General features: G+C 41.6%; 2 protein-coding genes across 8 annotated transcripts in view; one reads left to right on the top strand and one right to left on the bottom strand.

The window, feature by feature from the left end:
• Nucleotides 1-1,178: 1,178 nt before the first annotated feature.
• GGPS1 (geranylgeranyl diphosphate synthase 1) lies at nucleotides 1,179-11,429 on the bottom strand. The gene is made up of 4 exons (XM_030335371.1): nucleotides 11,214-11,429; nucleotides 7,679-7,771; nucleotides 2,521-2,591; nucleotides 1,179-2,274 (listed from the first exon to the last, which is right to left on the bottom strand). The coding sequence occupies exons 2-4, from the start codon at nucleotides 7,746-7,748 to the stop codon at nucleotides 1,513-1,515; spliced, it is 903 nt and encodes a 300-aa protein (XP_030191231.1). The 5' UTR covers nucleotides 7,749-7,771; nucleotides 11,214-11,429; the 3' UTR covers nucleotides 1,179-1,512.
• A 339-nt stretch (nucleotides 11,430-11,768) lies between these two features.
• Nucleotides 11,769-21,930, top strand: part of ARID4B (AT-rich interaction domain 4B) — a 157,208-nt gene continuing 147,046 nt past the window's right edge. For 6 of the 7 annotated variants that reach the window (XR_003972975.2, XM_030335366.2, XM_030335365.2 and 3 more), the window contains exons 1-2: nucleotides 11,769-12,222; nucleotides 13,048-13,102. Coding sequence is in view for 6 of the 7 variants with exons in the window: in XM_030335366.2 (XP_030191226.1) it covers nucleotides 13,097-13,102 (6 nt within the window). In the remaining variant the exon portion in view is untranslated. The remainder of the gene's footprint in view (nucleotides 12,223-13,047; nucleotides 13,103-21,930) is intronic. The other variant, XM_030335363.2, reaches the window with a different exon arrangement.

Raw genomic sequence — 21,930 nt, 5'->3', positions numbered from 1 at the left:
TTCAGTGAGAAGTTCTCATACAAGTACATGGTGATTAGATCTGAGATAACACACCAGAATAGAACCAATCAAGCAAAACGCAGTGTTTCTGGAAAGCAGTTTTGTTTTGGGAGGTCAGCAACACTTCTAAGTGAAGGAATCAGGGTTTTTCCTTTGCTACTTCTTGTTGCCACAGATGGCTCCAGGGGCTTGGGGGTGGAAAGTACACAAAAGGGATAGGGGGTCACTATGAAAGCACTGTAAAGCTAATTAGTGCCTGATAGCATAGGCTTTGACTACTTTTCAGCCAGCCAAGCACCAGCTCTCAGGTCAACACTTTACATTCCTTTAATCACAGAGATTAAAGATACCTACTTCCCTTTCCATTCAAGCACCAATTGCCTTCAGTAGTGGCAAGGAAAAGGACACTTCCTTCTGCTTTTGTACTTCAGGTTAGCAAACAGCTCTTTTATGATTTTTACTACTGATAGGAAAATATAAAAAGGTTTTTTTTTTCCCCAAATATTTGAGTGACTGAGTGAGAGAGAGAGAGCAAGTGGACCTGAGCAGGGGAGGGGTAGAGAGAGAGGGGGACAGAGGATCCGGAGTGGGCTCCGAGCTGACAGCCCAGCACAGGGTTCAAATTCATGAACCGTGAGACCATGACCTAAGCCGAAGCTGGATGCTTAACCAACTGAGCCATGCAGGCGCCCTGAAAAATATAAAAAGACTGAAATAAAGGCTACTTCATAAAATACATTTTCCACGTGCCCTTTTTTCTTTCCAAATGGAAAGACAATGCCGTATCCAGATACTAATCAGCTTTGGGTCACAAATTACATTTAGAAGGAAAAAAGAATGAATGTGGGGTAGCATATAAATTCCAGTAAGTGGAGACTCCTTGGTTAAGGAGAATTTGCTGGGCAGAGAGGATGAAAAACAGGAAAAGGTAAGAAAAAGGGCCAGATCGCTTACTGCTTATCACAGTCAGCTTTTTCATGGCAGACTTTAGTAAGGGAGTTTCCAAGAGGAGATGAAGATATTTTAAGTAGCAACATTTAGGAAGAAAGAGGAGGTCCTGTGGTCTTTGGGTCAGCTAGCTACCGGAACTGGTTCCAAGTAGTCACTGGCTTGGAAATGGGGTAGACGAAGAATGGGGAATTGCCCATACAGCACAGTTAGAAGTATCTGGATAAGAATTCCCGGAAGCTGAAGTCTTCTTTATTGATAGAATTAGCAGAACATTTGTGGCAGTTGTCCATAAGGTCCCAACACAGCACATTCTGACATTCATATTAGACCTATTTAAATGTGGCTCCTTTTGATTCCATCAACTTTGTACTATGATGATTATCTGTACAAAGGGGTTCTAAATTGAAACAATCTCACTCACATCACCCCAATTCACTCAGTTTGAGGAGACTAACAGCTTGGTCCTAATTTTTAAAAAAGTGATAGGCTAAAAGACAAAAAAAAAAAAAAAAAAAAGTCAACTAAAATAAGCTCCCAGGCCTAATCAAGAATGACTTAGTATTATTCATTCTCTTCTTTGAACATTTTGCTTAAGTGCTTTATTAGAGCTACAAGCTCAGGGTTCCCACCACGTGCATCAATTTGTTTATAGGCTTTAGATTCAAGCTCTTTAAGAGTACTCCGAGTGTATTCAAAAGAACCTACGTTCTCAAGATAATGTACACAGTATTTTTTAATATCTATATTTTCGGTTCTCTGGCGCAAGATACTCTGCACCTGGGTGCTTTCAGGCCTTGACCAGATGGCATGAATAGTAGGGAACGAGAACTTTCCCTCTGTTAGATCTTCACAAAAGCTTTTGTTTTCACTATATTCTTTGGAGTGCAGATTAGCATAATCATCCCTAATTTGGAAAAAGAGCCCGAGTGTATTAAGTAGTGGCTTTAGATCTTCTTTGTAATCAGAGAACAACTGCATGAGACCCACTGCTAATCCAAACAGCCCACCTGTCTTTTGTAGCACCATAGCCTTATATTCTTCTTCGGTGGGACAAGTGTAATTATCCCTCCAATAGATATCTAGGCCTTGTCCCTGGTGGAGTTCCAGAAGCTGGTGGGTAAAAAGCTTTACCGCATCGGGGTGATCAAGGGTTAAGACTTTCTCTAGGCCAAGAAAATACACGTAATTGGCAGAATTGATGACGGACGGAATCCCATAGATACTGTGTGCCACAGGAAAGCCACGTCGGAGTTTTGAGTTGTCTTCGATATCGTCGATGAGCAAACTGGCATTATGCAACATCTCTGTCACTTCAATGATAATCTGACAAAAAAGACGATGGACAATTTCATTTTATTTGAATGTGCAAATATTCAAAAAGCTTATAAATAATTGAATTAACAGATTACAAGTCCTGGATTCCTTAGTTTTTACAACTGGTATTTACTTAGCAATGTCAATATAATACAATATATGCGGGGAACATTAAACTCAATTAAGAGCAAAGAGTATTTTGTGTGACATCTATTAATTTCTTAAGGATTAAGAGGTTTTGAATTGCCTAAATACCTGCAGCTTATCTTCTGGAACTTTGAGCCAATGATTAAATGCCTGTGAAAGTTTGGTTCTCACTTGTTTACCTGGAATTAAAGAATAAAATTCGGCAATAAAATATTTCAGTTATAAAAAACATATTCAGACACTTCCTCTAAGACTGATCAGACTTGATGAACCCAGCCCCACTAATCCATTACTAGAGACCTTGCCTTTCACTACTGGGCCCTAAACGCCCCACCCCCTCTGCTGAAATTCAGTCTAAAACGCCACAGCCTTTTAAAATTAGGGCGGGCAAAGACATTCTGAAGTATTCCAGGGGCCCGCTAGTAAGCCCACTCCTTTCACTGGAATGAAATGGGCATTTTAGAAACTATGATCTAATGCATTCCTTTTTTGAAAAACAAGTTAGTCTAGTTAGTGGCAGTTAATTAGCACTGTCCATTTCAGAGGAACTATGGGGATTTTTTTTTTTTTTTTTTTAAGTAGGCTTCACACTCAGCGTGGAGCCCAACGTGGGGCTTGAACTCACGACCCTGAGATCAAGAGCTGAGCTGAGATCAAGAGTTGGATGCTTAACCGAGTGAGCCACCTAGGCACCTCACTATGGGTATTTTTAATGAAGCATACTTTGCTACTGATTTACCTCATATAATTACCTCTTACAAGTATCTACCATTCCTTTAAAGTTTTAGAGATTGTATAGTTCTGCTTCTTTCCTATCAAAAAATGAGATTCCCATTCCCTCAAGTATTCCCTTTTAGGATCCCAGTTTAGTAAAAAATGAGTCTTTTTATTTTTGACTACGGCCATTAGTTTTTCAATGTTATCATTTTCTTACATGGAAAGCTCAAGAGATTTTTGGCTAGTAGTTATCAATAGAAGTCATTTTAGCCCAAATATAAAGGAATGATAGATAAAAACCCCAACCAGTTCATTTAATAATGTTCTATGAGCTTCCTGCTAAAGTGAATGCACAGTCACATCCTAATTTCAGATGAGGTTTCAGAAAATAGTTACATAAAAAGTTCCAGTGAACAAAAACAGTATTTTCTAAGACTTATCTAGGTTTTTTTCTCTGTACCAATCACCCAAAGGAATGAATACATAAACTCTCATCACATATCCAAATGAAAGAGAGTTGCACTTTCTGTGAGAAGTCTGGAGGGGAAGGCTCTCTTAGGGTTCAAGAAGGAGTATCTTCTGTCTCCTAATCCTTAAGGTGAACATGGTCTGGGTAGCAATTATATACTTTATACTTTTGATCTACTTTCCAGTTTAGCTAAGGCCAATCTGGGCTTTACTTACAATGTGCAAGTGTGTAAAGTAACCCATATCACTTTAGAAAATAAGCTCAGAGGTGCCTGGGGAGTTCAGTTGGTTAAGCAACCAACTCTTGAATTTGGTTCAGATCATCTCAGGATCAGGGGATTGAGCCCCATGTTGGGCTCCATGCTGAGTGTGGCACATGCTTAAGATTCTCCCTCTCTGCCTCTCCCCCCTGCTTGCGTGGGTTTGCTCTCTAAAAAAAGAAAAAAAAGTTCAGAAGGTGAAGAACACAAAGTGGAGAGACATTTTCCTTTTTGCTTTAGAATATATATAGAAAAAGTCCAATAAATGGCTTAATTTACAAGTTTTTTTTCCCAAATTTTATTTGAGAGAGAGAGAGAGAGAGAGAGAGAGCCGCACACAAGCAGGGGAGGGGCAGAGAGAAGCAGAGTGGGGAGGAAAAGGGAGGGAGAGGGAGAGAGGGAATCCCAAACAGGCTCCAGCTGTCAGCGTGGCGTCCAACTCAGGGCTCCATCTCACGAACTGGGAGATTATGACTGAGCTAAAATCAAGAGCCGGATGCTCAACCGAGTCACCCAGGTGCCCCTGCAGTTGTGTTTGAATATATTCTTTTCCTTTAACCAGGTTCTGGGGTCTGGATTGATACTTTTAAGTCCCCAAATAGTTTCTAACAGATGTTAGTCATAGAAATCCCTCAAAATGAAAAGAAACAATAATTACCTTTCCTCTTTAAAAGACCTTAACATTACGGACTCCCTGGCCTGGGGACCTACACTAGGGCAAATAAACAAACAAAAGTCATTCAACCCCACTAATTTCAAAACATCCTAATACTAATAATTTTTAATTATTATAATCTTTTATTAGCAAGAGTAATTTCCCAACAGAAAAAATGTTCTGGCCCATCTTGAAGTCACTTTAGTAACTATGAAGTTCTCTGTGAAAAACAGGTTTACTATACATAGTGCAATTTCCTATTTCCTTTTTTTTTTTTTTTTTTAAGTAATCTCTGCACCCAGCATGGGGCTCAAATTTACAACCCCGAGATCAAGAGTCCCGTGCTCCACTGATGAACCAACCTGGTGCCACACAATTTCTTATTTCTTTAGGAAAATCTTTTGAGGTAACATTGTATTATGGATGCAAGAATACATTTGATTAAAACAAATTAGCTACCTAATGAGAGCTTTAAATGTTATCTAATGACTTAGATATTAATTCAAGATGAGGATTAAAAAATGTTACAAAAGTTCATTACACAGGTAAACATTATTGCTAACATGTAACTACAGGGGTGCCTGGGTGGCTCAATAGGTTAAGCTTCTGATTCTTGATTTTGGCTTGGGTTGTGATCCCAGGGTTGTAGGTTAGAGCCCCACAGTGGGCTGCACTGGGCTCCAAATGTGAAGTTGGTTTGGGATTCTCTCTCTCCCTTGCTCCTCTCATATCCACTCTCCCTACAATAAATAAATAAACACACAGAATAAAATTACAGACAGTCCTTGCTCTGCAAAGTGGCAGGAGACACTCTTTAGACCCTTTACGGCACTGATAACTGGCATATATTACCATAGCCTGGTTCCAACCAGTGTTTGCAAACTTGTTCCAAAATAAGTTCAACAACAGATGAAGAGAGTGCAGGAGAAACATCACCATGTTTCTCAGTGGGAGACCCTGAAATAAGTGTAGTTTACTAGCTGTTGAATAAACGTCACTCAAAAGCAGTCTCTTGGCTTTTCCTTAAATAGCAGGAAACTTTCCCTTTGCATTCTCCATTTCTGTCTTCCCTCCAACAACGTTAATTACAATGCCAACGACTATATTCCTTATGTTGTACTTTTTATCTTTGTGATTTATTCATTCTGTAACTGAAAGCCTGTACCTCTCACTCCCCTTCACCCCTTTTTACCCATTCCCTAACCCTTTTGATAACTTTTTTCAAGCTCTGTGCCCAACGTGGCTTGAACTCATGACCCTGAGATTAAAAGTCACATGCTCTACTGACTGACCCAGCCAGGCACTGCCACCCCTCCATAACTTTTTGAGCTGTACTTATGATCATTGTTTATGCACGTTATACATCAATAAAAAGCAGCACCATGCCAAGAGCAAGGTAGAATTATGTACCCTGGCTGTAGGTAATAAAGAGGTGCACTATCTGTAACGAATTTCAAAATATTAACAGACTAGAAGTTTCTTAAAAAGTACGTATCTTCTTTGTCCTTAGTATCTTGAGGATTTCATCTTTATTTACTATTTTTTGAGACAGTGTGTGCACGGGGGAGGGGCAGAGAGAGAGTGAGAATGGAGCCAGACTCAGGGCTTCATCCCATGAACTGTAAGATCATGACCTAGACTGAAATCAAGAGTCAGATGCTTAACTGACTGAGCTACCCAGGCACCCTGAGGATTTCATCTTTAATTTTTTTTTTTTTTTTTTTGTCACTGGAATCATCACAGTGGAAGGTAATTTATATCCAACAAATTCTGGATACTTTTAAATAGCTTCTGTTGTACTATGGAGTATCTTCATTCTGTCAATTAGATTTCATCTAATAACCTTTGATGAGTTATATGAGATAATATGGCTGGGTATAACTTGAGTTAGGAAATAGATAGTTCCCTTCATTCTTTGAAGCACTGACATTAGCAGGTACGTCTTCATTAAGATTTGCCAGAATAGAAATGACACTAATCATGATGGCCTTGAGGATGTAGCTGGGGAGCCACCACTATTCTGCCTTTGATAACCATATTTATTCTCTCCAGGCTCATGAAGAACAGAAACGTACCACTGACATGTGCCCATAAAGAAAGATATGCACTTTAGAACAGAAATAAAAAAGTGTTTATCGTGATTGAGTTTGAGAATGTTATTAGTCTAAAGGTTAGCTACCTTGCATGCTAAGTAGGTTTTATGGTTGTCAACGAATTTATCACCTTTTATAATTTCTGTAAGAAAGAGAATTCCAATTTCAAGTACTTGGTTTGTGAATGAATTTTTATTACAAAAACCCACGCTTATTATATATATGAGTTTTTACTTGCTATTATTATTTTCCAAACCAAGCTTAAAAAAATAGCAAAATAAAACATGCACATACATGTGATTAGGCAGGTGTTACTCTAAGAAGCCATGTTCGGATGACCCATCTTTATATACAAATAATGTGGGCTGTTTCCAAGTAATGTGAGTTAGAGATGCATTACTATTTGGCTCTTAAAGGAACCAGTAGTGTAAGAAATGCAGTGTGTATGTGATAGAACAAATGAACATGGAAGATAGAGTGAAGCTTTTTGTTGTTATACAAACTGGCGTAACTTCCCCTAATATCTAAATGGTGGGGAATAGGAATGTATGGCATCCATAAAGAATGAAACTTCCAATGAGGTACTCAAATGTTTTATTTTATTTTTTTTAGTTATGTTGTATAATTGGACATTTTTAAAACAATGCTTCAAAAATGTCCCTTTTAGGGAGCCTGGGTGGCTCAGTCCGTTGAGCCTCCGACCTCAGCCCAGGTCATGATCTCTCGGTCTGTGGGTTCCAGCCCCGCGCTGGGCTCTGTACTGACAGCTCAGAGCCTGGAGCCTGCTTCGGATTCTGTGTCTCCCCCCCACTTCTCTCTCTCTCTCTGCCCCTCCCCTGCTCACACTCTATCTCTCTCAAAATCAAATAAACATTAAAAAATTTTAAAAAAGCAAACCAAAAATGTCCCTTTTAAGAACAAAAAACTAAAATGTTCTATTTGTCATTTTTCTCAAATGCATGCCTTTAAATAGGAAATCTTAAGAGATGGTAAATCTAATCTTTTCAGTAATTTAACATTTGAATGACTACTACTCTATAAAAAGACCCTATATTAACCATAACTAAAGTTACCTGGTAACTGAAGTAAATACTTATAGGGTTCTAGGAGAATTCTTTGCACTGTTTCTTGCGTCTTCTCCATTGTTTTTGAATTTCAAAGCTGATCTGTGAAAAAGGAGAAGGATAAAGATGATCTTATTCACTAAATTAATTTTGAGTGTTAACACTGCAAAGGAATTTGTATCTCAAGGTGTTTTTGTGCAAGTACACTTTCAGTTCTGTTTTAAAAGAAAATTCACACAGATGACATCTTGAAACATGCTGAAGTGAAAGAAGTCAGTCACAAAAAACCATATAATATATGAAATGTTCAGAATAGGCAAATCTATAAAGATAGAAAGTAGTTTGCCTGATTGCCTAGAGTTGGGGTAGGAAGAATATGGAGTATGAAGTTTCTTTTGTAGGGTTCAAAATATTTAAAATTAGGGTTGTGATGGTTGCACATCCATGTGAATATCCTGAAACCTACCAAAATGTATACTTTAAATGGGTGAACTATATGATATGTAAATTATCTCTTAAGGAAAAAAAAGAAAAGAAAAGGGAAGTCTTCAAGTGACTTCATTGGTCCCAGTATTCATCTGGATTTTAAGTGATTTCCTTAGTTACAAAACTTATATTAAGTTTTTCTTACTGTACTCAACCATAAAAGGCATAAAACCAAAATCAATGTCAAAACAATCAACAGATTAGATACTTTATATTTGATTCATTACATAAATTCGTAAACATACTTTTTCCCCAAGAGCATTGAGATACGTTTATATATTAAAATTTAAGGGGAAAACTCCTCTCTTGTAATTTCTTTACAGTCCATCCTTTCAAAGATTCTAATTAAGACGTGCATTAGTTTGAATGCAATTATCAAAAATATTCCCCTGTATCCACACACACACACACACTTCTCTGTAGTGATTTATTATTCTGAGTTTTACATTTACTTTGATATTTCCTAGATAACACTCATGGTCTTCCTACAATCTTCTTTTCTATTGAATCCAATCTCTACTTTGCTTCTTTGCTGTTTTGTTTGTCCTATCTTAGGAATCTTCTTACTAATTGCTCTCACATCTTGGGTACATTTTAGGAGGTTTCTCACCTTTATCTGTTTTCTTTGCTTCTATAACAATGATTTTGTTTCTAGGATCATGAACTAAAAGACTGAAAAGTGCGTTTTTTATAATCTACTCTGGAGTGTTTAGGTGAAACAATTATAAGAACTGAGTACTCTAGGGGCGCCTGGGTGGCTCAGTTGGTTAAAGTCTCTGACTCTTGACAGCTCAGGTCATGATCTCATGGTTTGTGAGTGCAAGCTCCGCATCGGGGGCTTGGGATTCTCTCCCCTCTCTCTCTGCCCCTACCCCGCATGCTCTCTCTCTCAAAATGAATAAACTTAAATTAAAAACAAAAAGCAACAAAAAAAGAACTGAGCACTCCAGCAAAGGGAAATCATCTTAGCAATATGACCTCAAGGAGAAACATTCCATGTAGGAAAGTTTTACACCTGCCTTAACTGACAATGAATACCAAGGATGTCACAAGGGGGGGAAAAAAGTCCAGAAATATTTTGAAATTATCCAAAAAATCAGTTTAGTAATCTTTTATCTATACTGTTTAAACTTTGACATGTTATCTCATTCTTAAGAGATTAAAAAAAAAAAAGGTAACAAGAATAATCACTTAGGTAAAAGATTATTGAACAGAATTAAAGGTAAGATAAAAAATAAAAACAAGCATCTTTTATATATTTCTGCATTTAAAGCAGTTGGTGGCTATCTCTTCCCAACAAGGTTGAAAGCAATGTACTTAACTTAAAAATCAATGAGACCACCTTTCAAGAACTCTTTTGTCTCCCTGTGGATCAGTAACAAGTATACTCTTGCCCAGAAGTCAGAGCTAACTAACTTTTGTTTCAATTCTCAAGGCTTTGTCAACGCTATTAAAAAAAAACAAAAACAAAACCAGTTATGAATCTTTAAAAATTACCTTAAGAACACTCATTGAACAAGTCAATTAATGTTCCTTTCCTAGAGGATGTTTATACACAAGTATTCTGGTAGTAGGAAAATACAGGAACCTCAATTTTTCTAGGTATTGAAAGTAATGTTTTGTGTCTTCTTAAGAGTCTAAGGGGTTCTATACACTGTGGCATACATGCTATTTTTTTTTTCTTTTCTTTCTTTTTTTGACCTAAAGGAGTACTATTTACATGGCTGGAACTTTCAGCCATCATGTACTAGACTCAAATATAAAGGGGCATTAGTGTTACATGAATTCTACTCATTTATTTTTAGATTGAATAACTACAGAATGCCTCTATGAGAGAGTCTGAAACTACTCACTTCCAAAACTGGCAAACTGCCTTAAATGGGTTCAAATAGTTGATGGATGAGTATTAATATGAAAATAGATTGTCCCCTGTGTGGGACTACTACTGCAATAATCTCCTGGTTGGGCTCCCTGCGCTCACTCCTAGATTAGGTCTCTAATCTAGACCTCTACTCTTCAGCCAGTGATCCTTGCAAAATTCAGATCTGGTCCTGTTTCCCTACCCATTGAGAACCCTTTGAAAACATCCCTTTGCTCTTAGGTAAGAACAATTCCTTAATAAACTGCATAATAGTAGGTTACTCGCCCGCCTCCCCTCCCCTCTCCTCCCCCTTCAGGTCTTCACAATTAATTCTTCACACTTTAAAAGCCTCTAGACACAGGCTTTCCAACATGTTATTCTTTCTGTCTGGAATGTCTTTTCTTAGTTAACTTATGATAACCTTTCCACTCTCAGCTGGATCCTCACTTTATTTCCCTTAAGCCAAATTCCCTATTTAAATTCTCCTATCACCATGTAACTCTCCTTTGTAGCACTCACCACTGCTATTAACTTCACATTCAATTGTGTGTCCATTTTAATATCTGTCTGTCTCACTAGGCTTAGGTCCACGAAGGCAGGGCTGTTCCGTTTTTCCACATGGTAGGCGCTCAATAAGTATGTGAAGGATTGAATGAACTAACGGAAAGTGCCTTCTAACGCTCTAAAAAATGAAACCAAGGAACAGACTTGCAATATGGAAAGTTATAATACCATGCAAGTTTTTTTTTTTTTTTTTTTCAGGGAACGATCTGGTTTCAAATTGCTAAATAGTGACACTCAGCGTAGCTGTGAAACGCAGAGTGAATCCTCCACTTAAACTTTGGGAGATGACAGAGCTGAAGAAAACTGCCTGAGATAAAAGCAGTGGATTTAAATAACCCCAAGGCAGATTTTTAACAGAGACTTGGCAAAAGAACTTCAAGGTCTACTATGCTGGTACAGAGCCCGCAGGAGAGGAGAGGTTTCTGCTTCCTCTCCGCTCAGTTGCCCCTTCCGCCCCACTGGGTCACCTACCGCTCCACCCCTTCTCTAGCAAGTACGGAAACTCATACACAATCCGGTTCAGCATCCGGGTCCTCACCCTCCTTTCTTTCTTTCCTCCGGACCCCGCCTTCCAGCCTCCCCCGCCCTCATTCCCATCCGGGTTCCCCCCGAACCGCCACCACAGCCGCTCACGTTCAACGGTGATATCACAACTTTCACGCTGCCGGTCCGGGAGTAGCAGTACCCAGCATCAACTTCCCACTTTATAGTTCAGGCCAAGGCTCCTCCGAACGCCTACATAGATCCCTCCCCCTACTTCACCACGGAACTCTCCACCCTTCTCAGCCGCCAGCGACACCGCATTACTCGGTGCAAGAAAATACGCCATCCCGGTCACACTGCGCAGGGCGTCGTTGCCGCCTCCCCACTGCTTTGTCGCCCCCGCCCCTCCCTCCCCTCCCTTCCTCATCTCACGCAGACGCGGGGCATTGTGGGTCTTGCAGTTCTCAGGGGCAAGGGCTTCCGTATTGGGCCTCAGAGGTTGGACTACATTTCCCGGGAAGCTTTGAGGCGTAACTTTCTGTTTCCATAGAAGTGGTGGGAAAATGGTCGTCGTTGTTTGTATCCCGAAGACCAATGAGAATAGGGTGTAGGCGGGTTCTAAAGAACTCTAACCAATCCGAGGTCATCTAAGAGGCCATCCGGGAAAGAGGTAGGGGAGGGGAAAATATCTAGGGGAGGGGAGAAAGAAGGGAGGGGGGGCCTTGGGGTTGGGGGGGGGGAAAGCGATGTTTGCCCGTCAGTCGAGTCCGGAGTGAGGAGCTCGGGCGCCGGAGCGGAGGGAGACTCTTGTGCTTAAGCTTGCCGCCGCCACGGCCACCGCCTGGACCTTTGCCCAGAAGGAGCCGCAGAGGGTCTGGCGCCGCCGTCCTCTGGAGGGCAGCGCGATTCGGGGCCCGGACCTCCAGTCCGGGAGGGATTTTTCGTCGTCCCCCCCTCCCCCCAGCGAGGGAGCCCGAGCGGCCGCCAAACAAAGGTACCAGTCGCCGCCGCGGGAGGAGGAGGAGCCGGAGCTTCAGCCTCAGCAACCGCTGGACCCGCCGCCCTTCTTCCCCCATCTCTCCCCCGGGCCTGCTGTTTTGGGGGGGAGTAGGGGAGGGAACTCTGGACGTGCCAGGGTCAGAGCTCGCCTCCGAGGAAGGTAGGGACATTTCTGAGGCTTTCGCGGTCTCGTAAGGGGGGTCCTTTCGGGAGTCACTTGGGCCTGGCCGAGGAGCGGGGGAAGATCGCTCGGTGGTCTCGCCGGGAGCCCGGATTGGGGGCCTCGGCCTCCCGGGAGCCCCCCGCCCCCCGTGCTGTTGCCGAGTCCGAGTCGCCCCCCAGCCTGGCGGCCGCACACTCAGCGGTTTAGCTGCTCCGGGCCGCGGTGGGGGGCCCGGGCCGGCGCGGGGGGCTGTGCCGCCTCCGGCCCCTCGGTCCTCTGGCGGTCCCCGCGGCCAGGCGGACGGGGATCCCGCTCGCACTTGTCGGGTGTCCGCCTCAGAACGGACGTGGGCAGAGGCTGCGCGGTGGGTCGGTCCTGCCCGCGGCCCTCCTCCGGCCCGCCTTGGCCTCTCCGCCCCCCCACACCCGGCCCCTCGAGCCCTCCTGCTCCTGCTCGACGCGTTCTGCTCTCCCTTTTTCGCCGACTCTCTCCTTTCCCTTATCCCTCGGAACAGCCGGCCCCGCGCCGGCCCCCGGCTTGTTGGAGTTTCTTCTTCTCTGACAGAAATGGCGTCATTGTCGGAGACGGGAAACTCCGGCGGGTCCCGACAATGGGGACGGGAAGCCGCCGAGCTGTGTAGGTGGCCGGGTTTGCGGGGCTGGCGAGGCCAGAGGGAGCCCCTCGTCGGCGTTTCGTGGTTCGGGGGCTGATGCCCGCCACGCTCTTTCTTCGGGGTTCAGGCTTCGCTCGGTTCCCTCCGCCTCCGCCAGTGCAGAGGGGTGCCCGGTGGTGTTGACTGGGTGTCTTTTGTTTTCCCTCCAGGTGCAGGTGAATCTGGTGTTTTCGAGGGGATCGCGGTCCCTGAATCATCATGAAGGTAAAGATTGCTTCCAGAAAACGACCTCTGGGGTTACAGAATTGGGGAAGTATGGGGGTTTGATCGAGGTCGTGTGTGGGGCCTCCGAGTTTTGCCGAGGAAGGTGTGTTGGGTGGCTTGGTGCCCGAGCCCTTTGCCGGGAGACGACGGGGGTCAGCTGGTGTGGCTCTCTACCGGCTTTGCTGTGGAGTTGGGGCCACTTGGAGGATATCGCACTGAGCAGAATTCTGCCCTGTAGGACGTCTCCTTTTTCAGGGTAAGGTAGGAGGAACTGCTTGAATTAAAGTGTTTTACAAGGTAAAACAGAAAAAGCAGGTCAAGTAATCCGACTCTAGAAACTGAACTGTATTGTGCTTCTATCGATTACACTGATGAAAGAAAATCTCATTTATTGCGTGAACAGTACTGTGAATTTTTAGCAGAGGACCTCTAGGGTTAGCCATGAAAGTGATCTTAATTGAGAAATCCTTAAAGAGAATCTTTATGATCTTTACACAACTCGGAGATAGCAGTTGCCCCTTGTATTTCCTGGGATTTAGCATTATATGGTTTATTTTTCTTTGTTGATCCGTAAATTGTCAGATGTTGTGGTAAAAACCAATGTGGATTGATGTGGAAAGCCCATGGCCGGGTTCCTCTTAAATGTAAACATGTTAACTGAATGGAGGATAGTGTCTAAAGGGTAGAATTTACTTAGTCGGTGGAAGAAATTATAGCAATGGAAGTACTGGTTGTTTTTTTAGAGAATATGTAATTGAATGCTGTCATTTTTTAATACACTGTAGGATAAAAAGCCTTAGGTGTCTGAAATGTCTAGATTCAACTGGTGGAACTTAGACACTAGACAGCTTGTTCACCCGTGACAAATTCGGAAGTGCTTAAAAGGGTAGAGTGTGTTTACGAGTGTAGAAATGTGAAATAGTATGTGATAGTATGTGAAATATAAATGTTGTCTACTTTGGATAGTTCCTTTGAATTATTTAAAAAAAGTTTTCTTCGCTTGTCTTCAGAATCAAGACTTTTATAGTATTGCATCTAAATGGAAATTTGTAATGTTTGTGTTTATGGAAGAAGTAAATGCTGTGGCCACTTAAATATTTATCAGCTATACAAAGTAAATTTAGTCCAGTGTTGGTTTTTTTGGTTTTTTTTTTAGTGTTTTTTTTTTTTTTTTTTTTCCGTCTTGAGTTTAGGGTGTTTATAATCTAAAACAGTTTATACCTGAAACAGTTTATATCTGCTGAATTCCTGTCTCACCTTCATGTAGATGAAAAAAATGATCAGTGATGTCTCTGAAATGAATCCCTTTTGTTAGTCACAGATGCTAGCAGTGACTCTTGTGACCTATGTAAAACAGAGACAAGTAAATTTGTTAGGAAAAACTGTGTATCTTCCTCGCTGTTGGATGAGAATTTAAGAAAAGTGTTGGGTTAAATAACATAATAAATTCAGAAGCTGAAAAACACAGGATTTAGTTTGTAATAGATGTTGTAATATGTCATAGTTCCCTGTATATTGCCTGGCACATCTTAGGTACTCTGTTAATGTTTGGTTAAAAGAAATGTAGTTAAGTTGAAGGTCCTTTAGATTTACATTTTCTTCCTTTCATTTCCCTTTTTTTTAACTTGTGTGTTTAAAAAATGAAAGTACGTTGGAAACTTTAGCCTTAAAAGTTTCAAAATATTAGGCAAATGCAAATTTTTTGGTATCATTTTAGAACTACTAATTTTAAGTGCTTAGCATTTCCATTATCATTGCCTTTAAAAAAAAGGTACTAGTAATGTTGAGTTATTAAAGTAAATTTCTAGTTTTGTGCAAAAAGAACTTCCTGTTATTGTACGTGTAGTAAGTCTTCTCTTTGGGAGTCTATTAATAATCAGTAGTACTACAAACTTAGCTTATTTCTTACAACTTAATTTCTTATATGCTGAAAAGTTGAGAGGCTGCCCATGATTGGTATTTTCCTTTAACAAAATTGCAATTCAAGAAGTATTTAGTAGTGATTATATTGGGCTTAAATCTTTTATGTGTGTGTGTGTGTGTGTGTGTGCTCCCAGTTTCCAAATTGTAATGACAGCTGAGCGATAGAAGGATTTGTGCTATTTCTTAGATCTTACCAAACATATTCATACTTCGAGGTGAGCTTTTAAGTTTTTATTATCTGTTTTATTCAAGGAATTTTTTTATTTTATTAAGTGACAGTATACTGATGTCATTGGAAGAGTGCTTAGTAATACTTTTCTAGTTGTTGCATTAAAATGTATGTATCGTTTTAAATATTATATGTTTTAGCGACAATTTTCCTGTAGTACGTGACTTCAAGAGTGTATTTAAATAAAAGTCCTGTACTAATTAGAATGCTCTATCTTGTAATATTTTTGCCCAGTGTGGTTTTGAGAAATATGACTGTAGCACAGAAGCAATAAAAAAAAAAAACAAACCTATTTATTGTGAGAGAGCACCAGTGCATGTAGGGGAGGGGCAGAGAGAGAATCCCAAGCTGACAGTGTGAAGCCTGATGCAGGGCTCAGTCCCACGAACTGTGAGAATCTGACCTGAGCCAAAACCAAGAGTCAGATGTTTAACCGACTGAGCCACCCAGGCACCCGAAAAGCAATTTTGTTCTTAACACAGGTCATGTTGTTGGTGTGATGTTGGATTTTTTTTTTTATCCTTTCTATAGATCTTTCAATGTCAGTAATAGCATGTTATCAGGAAATGATAGTTTATTGAAAGTTTATTACTGATTCCAAGACTTGATTATGTCAGATTCATTTCCTGCTTTTTTTTAATGTTTATTTATTTATTTTGAGAGAGAGAGAGTACACACACATGCTCACCCGATCGGGGGCAGGGCAGTGAGAGGGAGAGAGAAAAATCCCAAGAAGGCTCCACGCTCACCACGGAGGCCTATGCGGGGCTCTATCTCACCATCACAAGACCGGGACCTGAGCTGGTATCTAGCGTCAGATGCATAACCGACTGAGCCACACAGGCGCCCTTATTTCCTACTTTTTCCTAACTAAAACTTTGTTTCTACGTTTTGCATGTTATTAACATCTCTCATTACATTGCAGTACATTTTCAAGTGAAGTGGCAGAGGCTGGACATTTCAGAATCTTTATGGGAGAAGTGATTTAGATGGTTATGCTTAGAATCTCCGGGAGATGGGCTTTTTCAGATGTTCCATTCTCTCAGTAATCACTGGCATAGAACACAGAAGTAATGGATTGTGTACAAATGCCCTTTGCTCGCGTGCCTGTGCACATGCGTGTGCGTGTTCTCACCACCCTGCCCCTTCCCTCCTGCCTGCTTTCCCCCTTTGCTTTCCCTGGCTCCTCCTTTCCCTTTTTGTTTCTTTTACTTTTTTCCTCTTGTCCTTCTTTTTGTTCATTTCCTCTTTCCCTCTCCCGTCCCTCCCTCTCCCGTCCCTCCCTCTGCCTTTCCCCTTCCCCTTTTTTTTTTTCTTTCTTCCTCTTCCCCCCTACTCCCTTTCACAAATCATTCATTTAACAACAACCCCTTCCATGCGTGGGGCAGTGTGGAATGCAGGTGAATACTCTCAGAACTGCTCTCAGGGAGCTCCCAATTTAGTAGAAGACACAGAAAAATAAAGCAAAAAAACATATACCCAATTGTAGAGTATTGACGGCAATGTACGGTAATTGTGGTAAGTGCTGTGGGAGGGCAGAAGAGGACATCTAAATCAGAGTCATGGAAAGTTCTCTGGTGGAATTGACATCTAAGCTCAGTGTTAAAGCTTTCATTTGGCAAAGAAGGGTAGAAAAGAGTGTTTGAGTCAGAAAGGGGACTACATACTGGAAAATGAAAAAAACCCCGAGATGGTGTATTTGGAAAGTGTAAGTCGTTCACTGTGCCTTGCTTAACTTTGAAAGAATGATGTGTTTGGGGTGGGAATAGGAGGGCAGTGATAGGAAATGAGGCTAAGTGAGGGGGTTGAAAATTTTCTTGAAAGGTACATGGAAGCACGGAAGGTTGTTAGGAAAGAGTAAGGATGATGGATTTCTATTCTGGAGTGGTCACTTTGGTAGTATCGTAGTGAATCCATCAAAAGGGAGATCTAAATGGAAGATCTGGAGATTCTAGATGAGAAGTCCAAGTGAGAGGTGAATAAGGGCTTGAACTAATGCAGTGGGGGTAGAGCAGAGGGGACAGGTCTGAGATATCTCAGAAACTGAATTCAGGACCTAGTAACTCTGGGCCCCGGGGTAAGAGGAAGATGGAAGTTTCTGTGTTGGGTCATGGGATGGATGTTATTGTCATCTGAAGTATGTCGTCCTGAGAGGAAAGCTGTAGTACAGGGTTTCGAGTATTGAAGGGATCTGTAGGATGTCCACATCTACTAGTCCGGATGTAGGATTAAGAGAGCAGGTAGGGTGAGGGGTGTGTGGGTGGCTCCATCGGTTAAGCGTCCGACTTCGGCTCAGGTCATGATCTCACAGTTTGTGAGTTCGAGCCCCGCATTGGGCTCTGTGCTGACAGCTCGGAGCCTGGAGCCTGTATCGGATTCTGTGTCTCCCTCCCCCTGACCCTCCCCCACTCACACACTGTCTGTCTGTCTCTCTCTCTCTCTACAGTTAATAACTTTTAACTGTACATCCATAATGTGGCATATGTGTTTTGTTCTATGAATTTGTGGTCTTTTTGATGAACAGGTAATTTTGGTAAAATACTGACTTGTTTTTGTGCCCATTGCTAATTCTTTGTTTCTTTGTGATTTTTAAAAGTAGATTAGATGAGCACCTATTTCACTGAAGAATGTGTTTTTGCTGATTCAGTCTGTATATTGTGTACCTTCCACGTACTAGATGTGCTTTGAGGTGTTGAGGATCCAGCAGCGAACAAGAGTTCTTACCCTCATGGAGTTTACTTTCTATTAGGATAGACAGGCACCAGGCAGGGGGAAAAAAAAGTGTGCTAAGTGCTGTGAAGAGAAATAAAGCATAATCAGGATAAGAGGTTACAGTGACTGAAGGTGTTAGTTTTAGATTAGGTGTAATAAAGGGCCTGTTTGTGGAGGTGACATTTAAGCAGCACATGCAACAAGTGACAGAGCGAGCCATTCACCTATCTGGGGGAAGAGCATTCCAGGCTGAAAATACAAATGCCAAGGTCCCGGGGAGAAATGTTTTTGGCCTGTTTGACCTTGGCCTACCTTAAGGAACTGGAAGAAAGCCTTTAGAGCTGGCGTTGTAGGAGATGAGGCTAGAGAGATCACGAGGGCCGGTACAGTGTAGGGCCTTGTAGGCCGTGGGAAGTACGTAGAGTAAAATCTGAGTGTTTTAAGAAGTCATTGAAGGGTCTCGAGCAAGAGTGTGAAGTCATCTGATTGACGTTTTTAAACGGTAACTGCTGTTCAGAGAACAGACTGTGGAGGAACAGGAGTGGGAGTAGGGGCGGCAGTGGCATGGCTCCTGGATTAGTTCTGGTGAGATGGTGTGGACCAGGTGTGGGAGGTGGTGGTGTTGCAGGTGGAGATGATAGCATTTGAATGGATTGGAGGGGAAGGAAAAGTTGTGCTTGCTGCTACTAACAGGACTAGCCTCTCTCCCTCCCTTTTAAAATATTTCTGTGATTAGTTGGTGGATGGGATTCTTAGAATTGAATACAGCCAAGAAGGCATTCCCAGCTTTTAGCCTTCCTTCATTTGTGAGCCGTGAACATTGAGCCTGAGCGTTCCTTTATGTTTTTCTGTTTTGTTTGGTTTTTGAATTTTAGGAAAGGAGGTAAAATTCACCCTTTTAAAATGTACAACTCAAAAAATAAAGTGTACAATTCAGTACTTAGTATTTTCACAAGATTGTTTACCTATCACTGTTTAAATGCAGAACATTTTGTTTTCCCAACAAGAAGCCTGTACCCATTAGCTCTCACTCCCTGTTCTCTCTCTCCTCTTTCTCTCCCCTGGCAGTTGGTCATCTACTTTCTGTCTCTAAGGGTTTGCCTGTTCTGGACATTTCCTTTCAATGGAATCATACAACATGTGGCCTTTTGTGTCTGGCTTCTTTCACTTAGCATAATATGTTCAAGGTTCATTCGTATTGTAGCCTGTGTCAGTACTTTATTCTTTCCTGTTGGTGAATAATATTTCATTTAGTGGATATACCACGTTTGGCCAATCCGTTCATTAGCTGTTGGACGTGTGGTGGATTGTATCCACTTTTTCCCTATTATGAATAGTGCTGCTGTGAACGTTTGTATACAAGCTTTTGTGTGAATGCATATTTTCAATTTTCCTGGGTCCTGGGAGTGGATCTTGCTGTTTTTAGGATAGTAATACTATCTGTGGTAACCCTGTTGGGAAGTGAATGTTTAACTTCAGGTGTTTTTTGGCATTATGTCTAGTGGCCACTAAGGATTTGGACATTTAAACAATTTATTCAACATTTATTGAACACTTAAAGTGCTGGTCTCTCTTTTCTAGCCATTTAGGATATAGCAGTGAACAAAAAGTCCTGGCCCTGTGGATCTTACGTTTTAAGGGAGCAAGGGTGGACAAAGAGAAATAAACATAATAAGTAATCTAGTTTATTAGATGTTAAATAGTATGAAAATAAGAGGAGAGCTGGGTAAGGAGGGTAGGGAATACATACAGGGTTGCGGCAGGCTGTAGTCTTATTTTAATACATTTTTAATTTATTATTTATTTTATTAAAAAACCTTTTTTGAATGTTTATTTTTGAGAGAGAGAGAGAGAGAGAGAGAGAGAGAGAGAGAGCGCGCTCATGCGCATAAGTGGAGGAGGGACAGAGAAAGAGGGAGACACAGAATCTGAAACAGGCTCAGGTTCCGAAGCTGTCAGCACAGAGCCCGATGCGGGGCTCGAACACACTAATTGTGAGATCATGACCTGAGCCGAAGTGGGCAGCTTAACTGACTAAGCCACCCAGGTGCCCTTTACATTTTTGTTTTTTAATATTTACTTAATTTTGAGAGAGAGAGACTGTGAGCGGGGAGAGGGGAAGAGAGAGAGGGAGGCACAGAATCTAAAGCAGACTCCAGCACAGAGCGGGACAGGCTGTGGTGTAAAGGTGGCCAAATAGGTATATTGAGAAGACATTGGCACAAATATTTGTCTAAAAGATGTCATTAGTCATGTGGCTTTAAAGACAGGTCAGCATGTTCATTGAACTGCACAGAGGCCAAGGTGGCTGCAGTGGAGTAAGGAAAGAAGAGAATGGGAGGGGGTGGATAAAGGGTATGCAGGTTGAGGGCGGAGCCCATCAGATCACCTAGGACCTTGAAGGCCATTGTTAAGGATTGTGGTTTTCACTCTCGTAGAAATAGGGAACTGTGAGTTATGCAATCTCGTTACAGAGTCGCAGATTTTCATTATATTCTTAAGGGATCACTCTTTGTTGTGTTAAAAACAGGCTGAAGGCAAGTTGAAGATAGAAGCTGACCAGTTAGGAAGCTATTTTAATAGATGATGATGGTGGGATATTAGCCATCACAGTGAGGGGAGTGAGGAGTGGTCAGGGTCTATATCTCCTTTGAAGGTACAGCCAGTAGTTCCGGTCAGATTCAATGGGAAGGAAGGAGAATTGAGGAGGACACCAAGATTTTTTGGTTGAAGAACTAAAAATCTGGGGTTTAGAATGAAGTTAGGGCTGTGTAATTTTTGGAAATAAGCATTATATTTTATATTTATGAAAAATGCTAACTGGCATATTGCTTCGTGTAATGTGGCTGTAAACAAGATATAGATACGCTTTATTAATATTTTAGTGATAGATACATTAAAAAGAGTTGCAAACTTTTGTTCTTGATGAATTGCTTAAAAACAGGACTCTTGCAGCACCTGGGTGGCTCAGTCAGTTAAGCATTCTGACCTTGGTTTCAGGTCGGGTCATGATCTCATTGTGAGTTCGAGCCCGGCGTTGGGCTCTGCACTGACACTGTGGAGCCTGCTTGGGATTCTCTAACCACCACTCCCCTCCCCCCACCCCGTCTCTGTCCCTCCCCCTCTCACGCTCTCTCTCAAAACAAGCAAATGTGAAAATAAAAATAGGATTCTTGCCGCTTTCCTTTTGGTGTCACAGAACGAAGATGTTTCTGCATTCATGAGAATTAGAATCTAGTATTCAGTGTGACACTTGGTAAGCAGTGGAAACCATTGTCATATTAATCCTTTTGGTATTTAAATGTTGCGGATTGTAGAAGGTGTGGATTTTGATAAGGCATGTGAAGAAAGTGTGTCAGTATTTTTTCTTTTCAGTTGGGCCTCCTTTATACCTAGTGGACAGTGAACGAAATATAAGGCATAACTGGCTTTTCGTTCTCAAGATAATTGAAATTTTTCATTTAATTACTTTACATCAAAATAAGACTGTGTGCATATTTGTTATGTCTTAAACTACTAATCAGTATGTGTATCTTAATTTTAAAAGAGAACTTTTGTGGGGTGCCTGGGTGGCTCAGTCGGTTGAGTGTCTGACTTTGGCTCGGGTCATGATCTCATGGTTCGTGAGTTCGAGCCCTGTGTCGGGCCCTTTGCTGACAGCTTGGAGCCTGGAACCTGCTTCAGATTCTGTGTCTCCCTCCCCCCCCCCCCCCCCCCCGCTCGTGTGCTATCTCTGTTTCTCAATAAGAAATAAATACTATAAAAAATAAAAATAAATAAGAGAACTTTTGTTATAAAAATGACTACATTTCTGCTTTTGAGAGGGCTGGAAATTCTGACATTCAAGTTTTCCATGGAAGATAATGTGTTTCTGGAAATCTGATAGTTTTCATACTAAGATTCAAGATAGCAGTCAGGTTTGGGGAGGAAAACCATGAGTTTATAAAAGTATATTAACAGTTTA

This window comes from Lynx canadensis, chromosome D2 (genome assembly GCF_007474595.2).
Source record: "Lynx canadensis isolate LIC74 chromosome D2, mLynCan4.pri.v2, whole genome shotgun sequence".
Lineage (NCBI taxonomy): Eukaryota > Metazoa > Chordata > Mammalia > Carnivora > Felidae > Lynx > Lynx canadensis.
This window is presented reverse-complemented; position numbering and strand designations above follow the sequence as displayed.

Coding starts and splice junctions, on each gene's coding strand:
- GGPS1 (XM_030335371.1), bottom strand. CDS start 7,748: ATGGAGAAGACGCAAGAAACAGTGCAAAGAATTCTCCTAGAACCCTAT. Junction 2,592..7,678: donor GTATTTACTTCAGTTACCAG/GTAACTTTAGTT, acceptor CTTTAATTCCAG/GTAAACAAGTGAGAACCAAA. Junction 2,275..2,520: donor TTCCAGAAGATAAGCTGCAG/GTATTTAGGCAA, acceptor CTTTTTTGTCAG/ATTATCATTGAAGTGACAGA.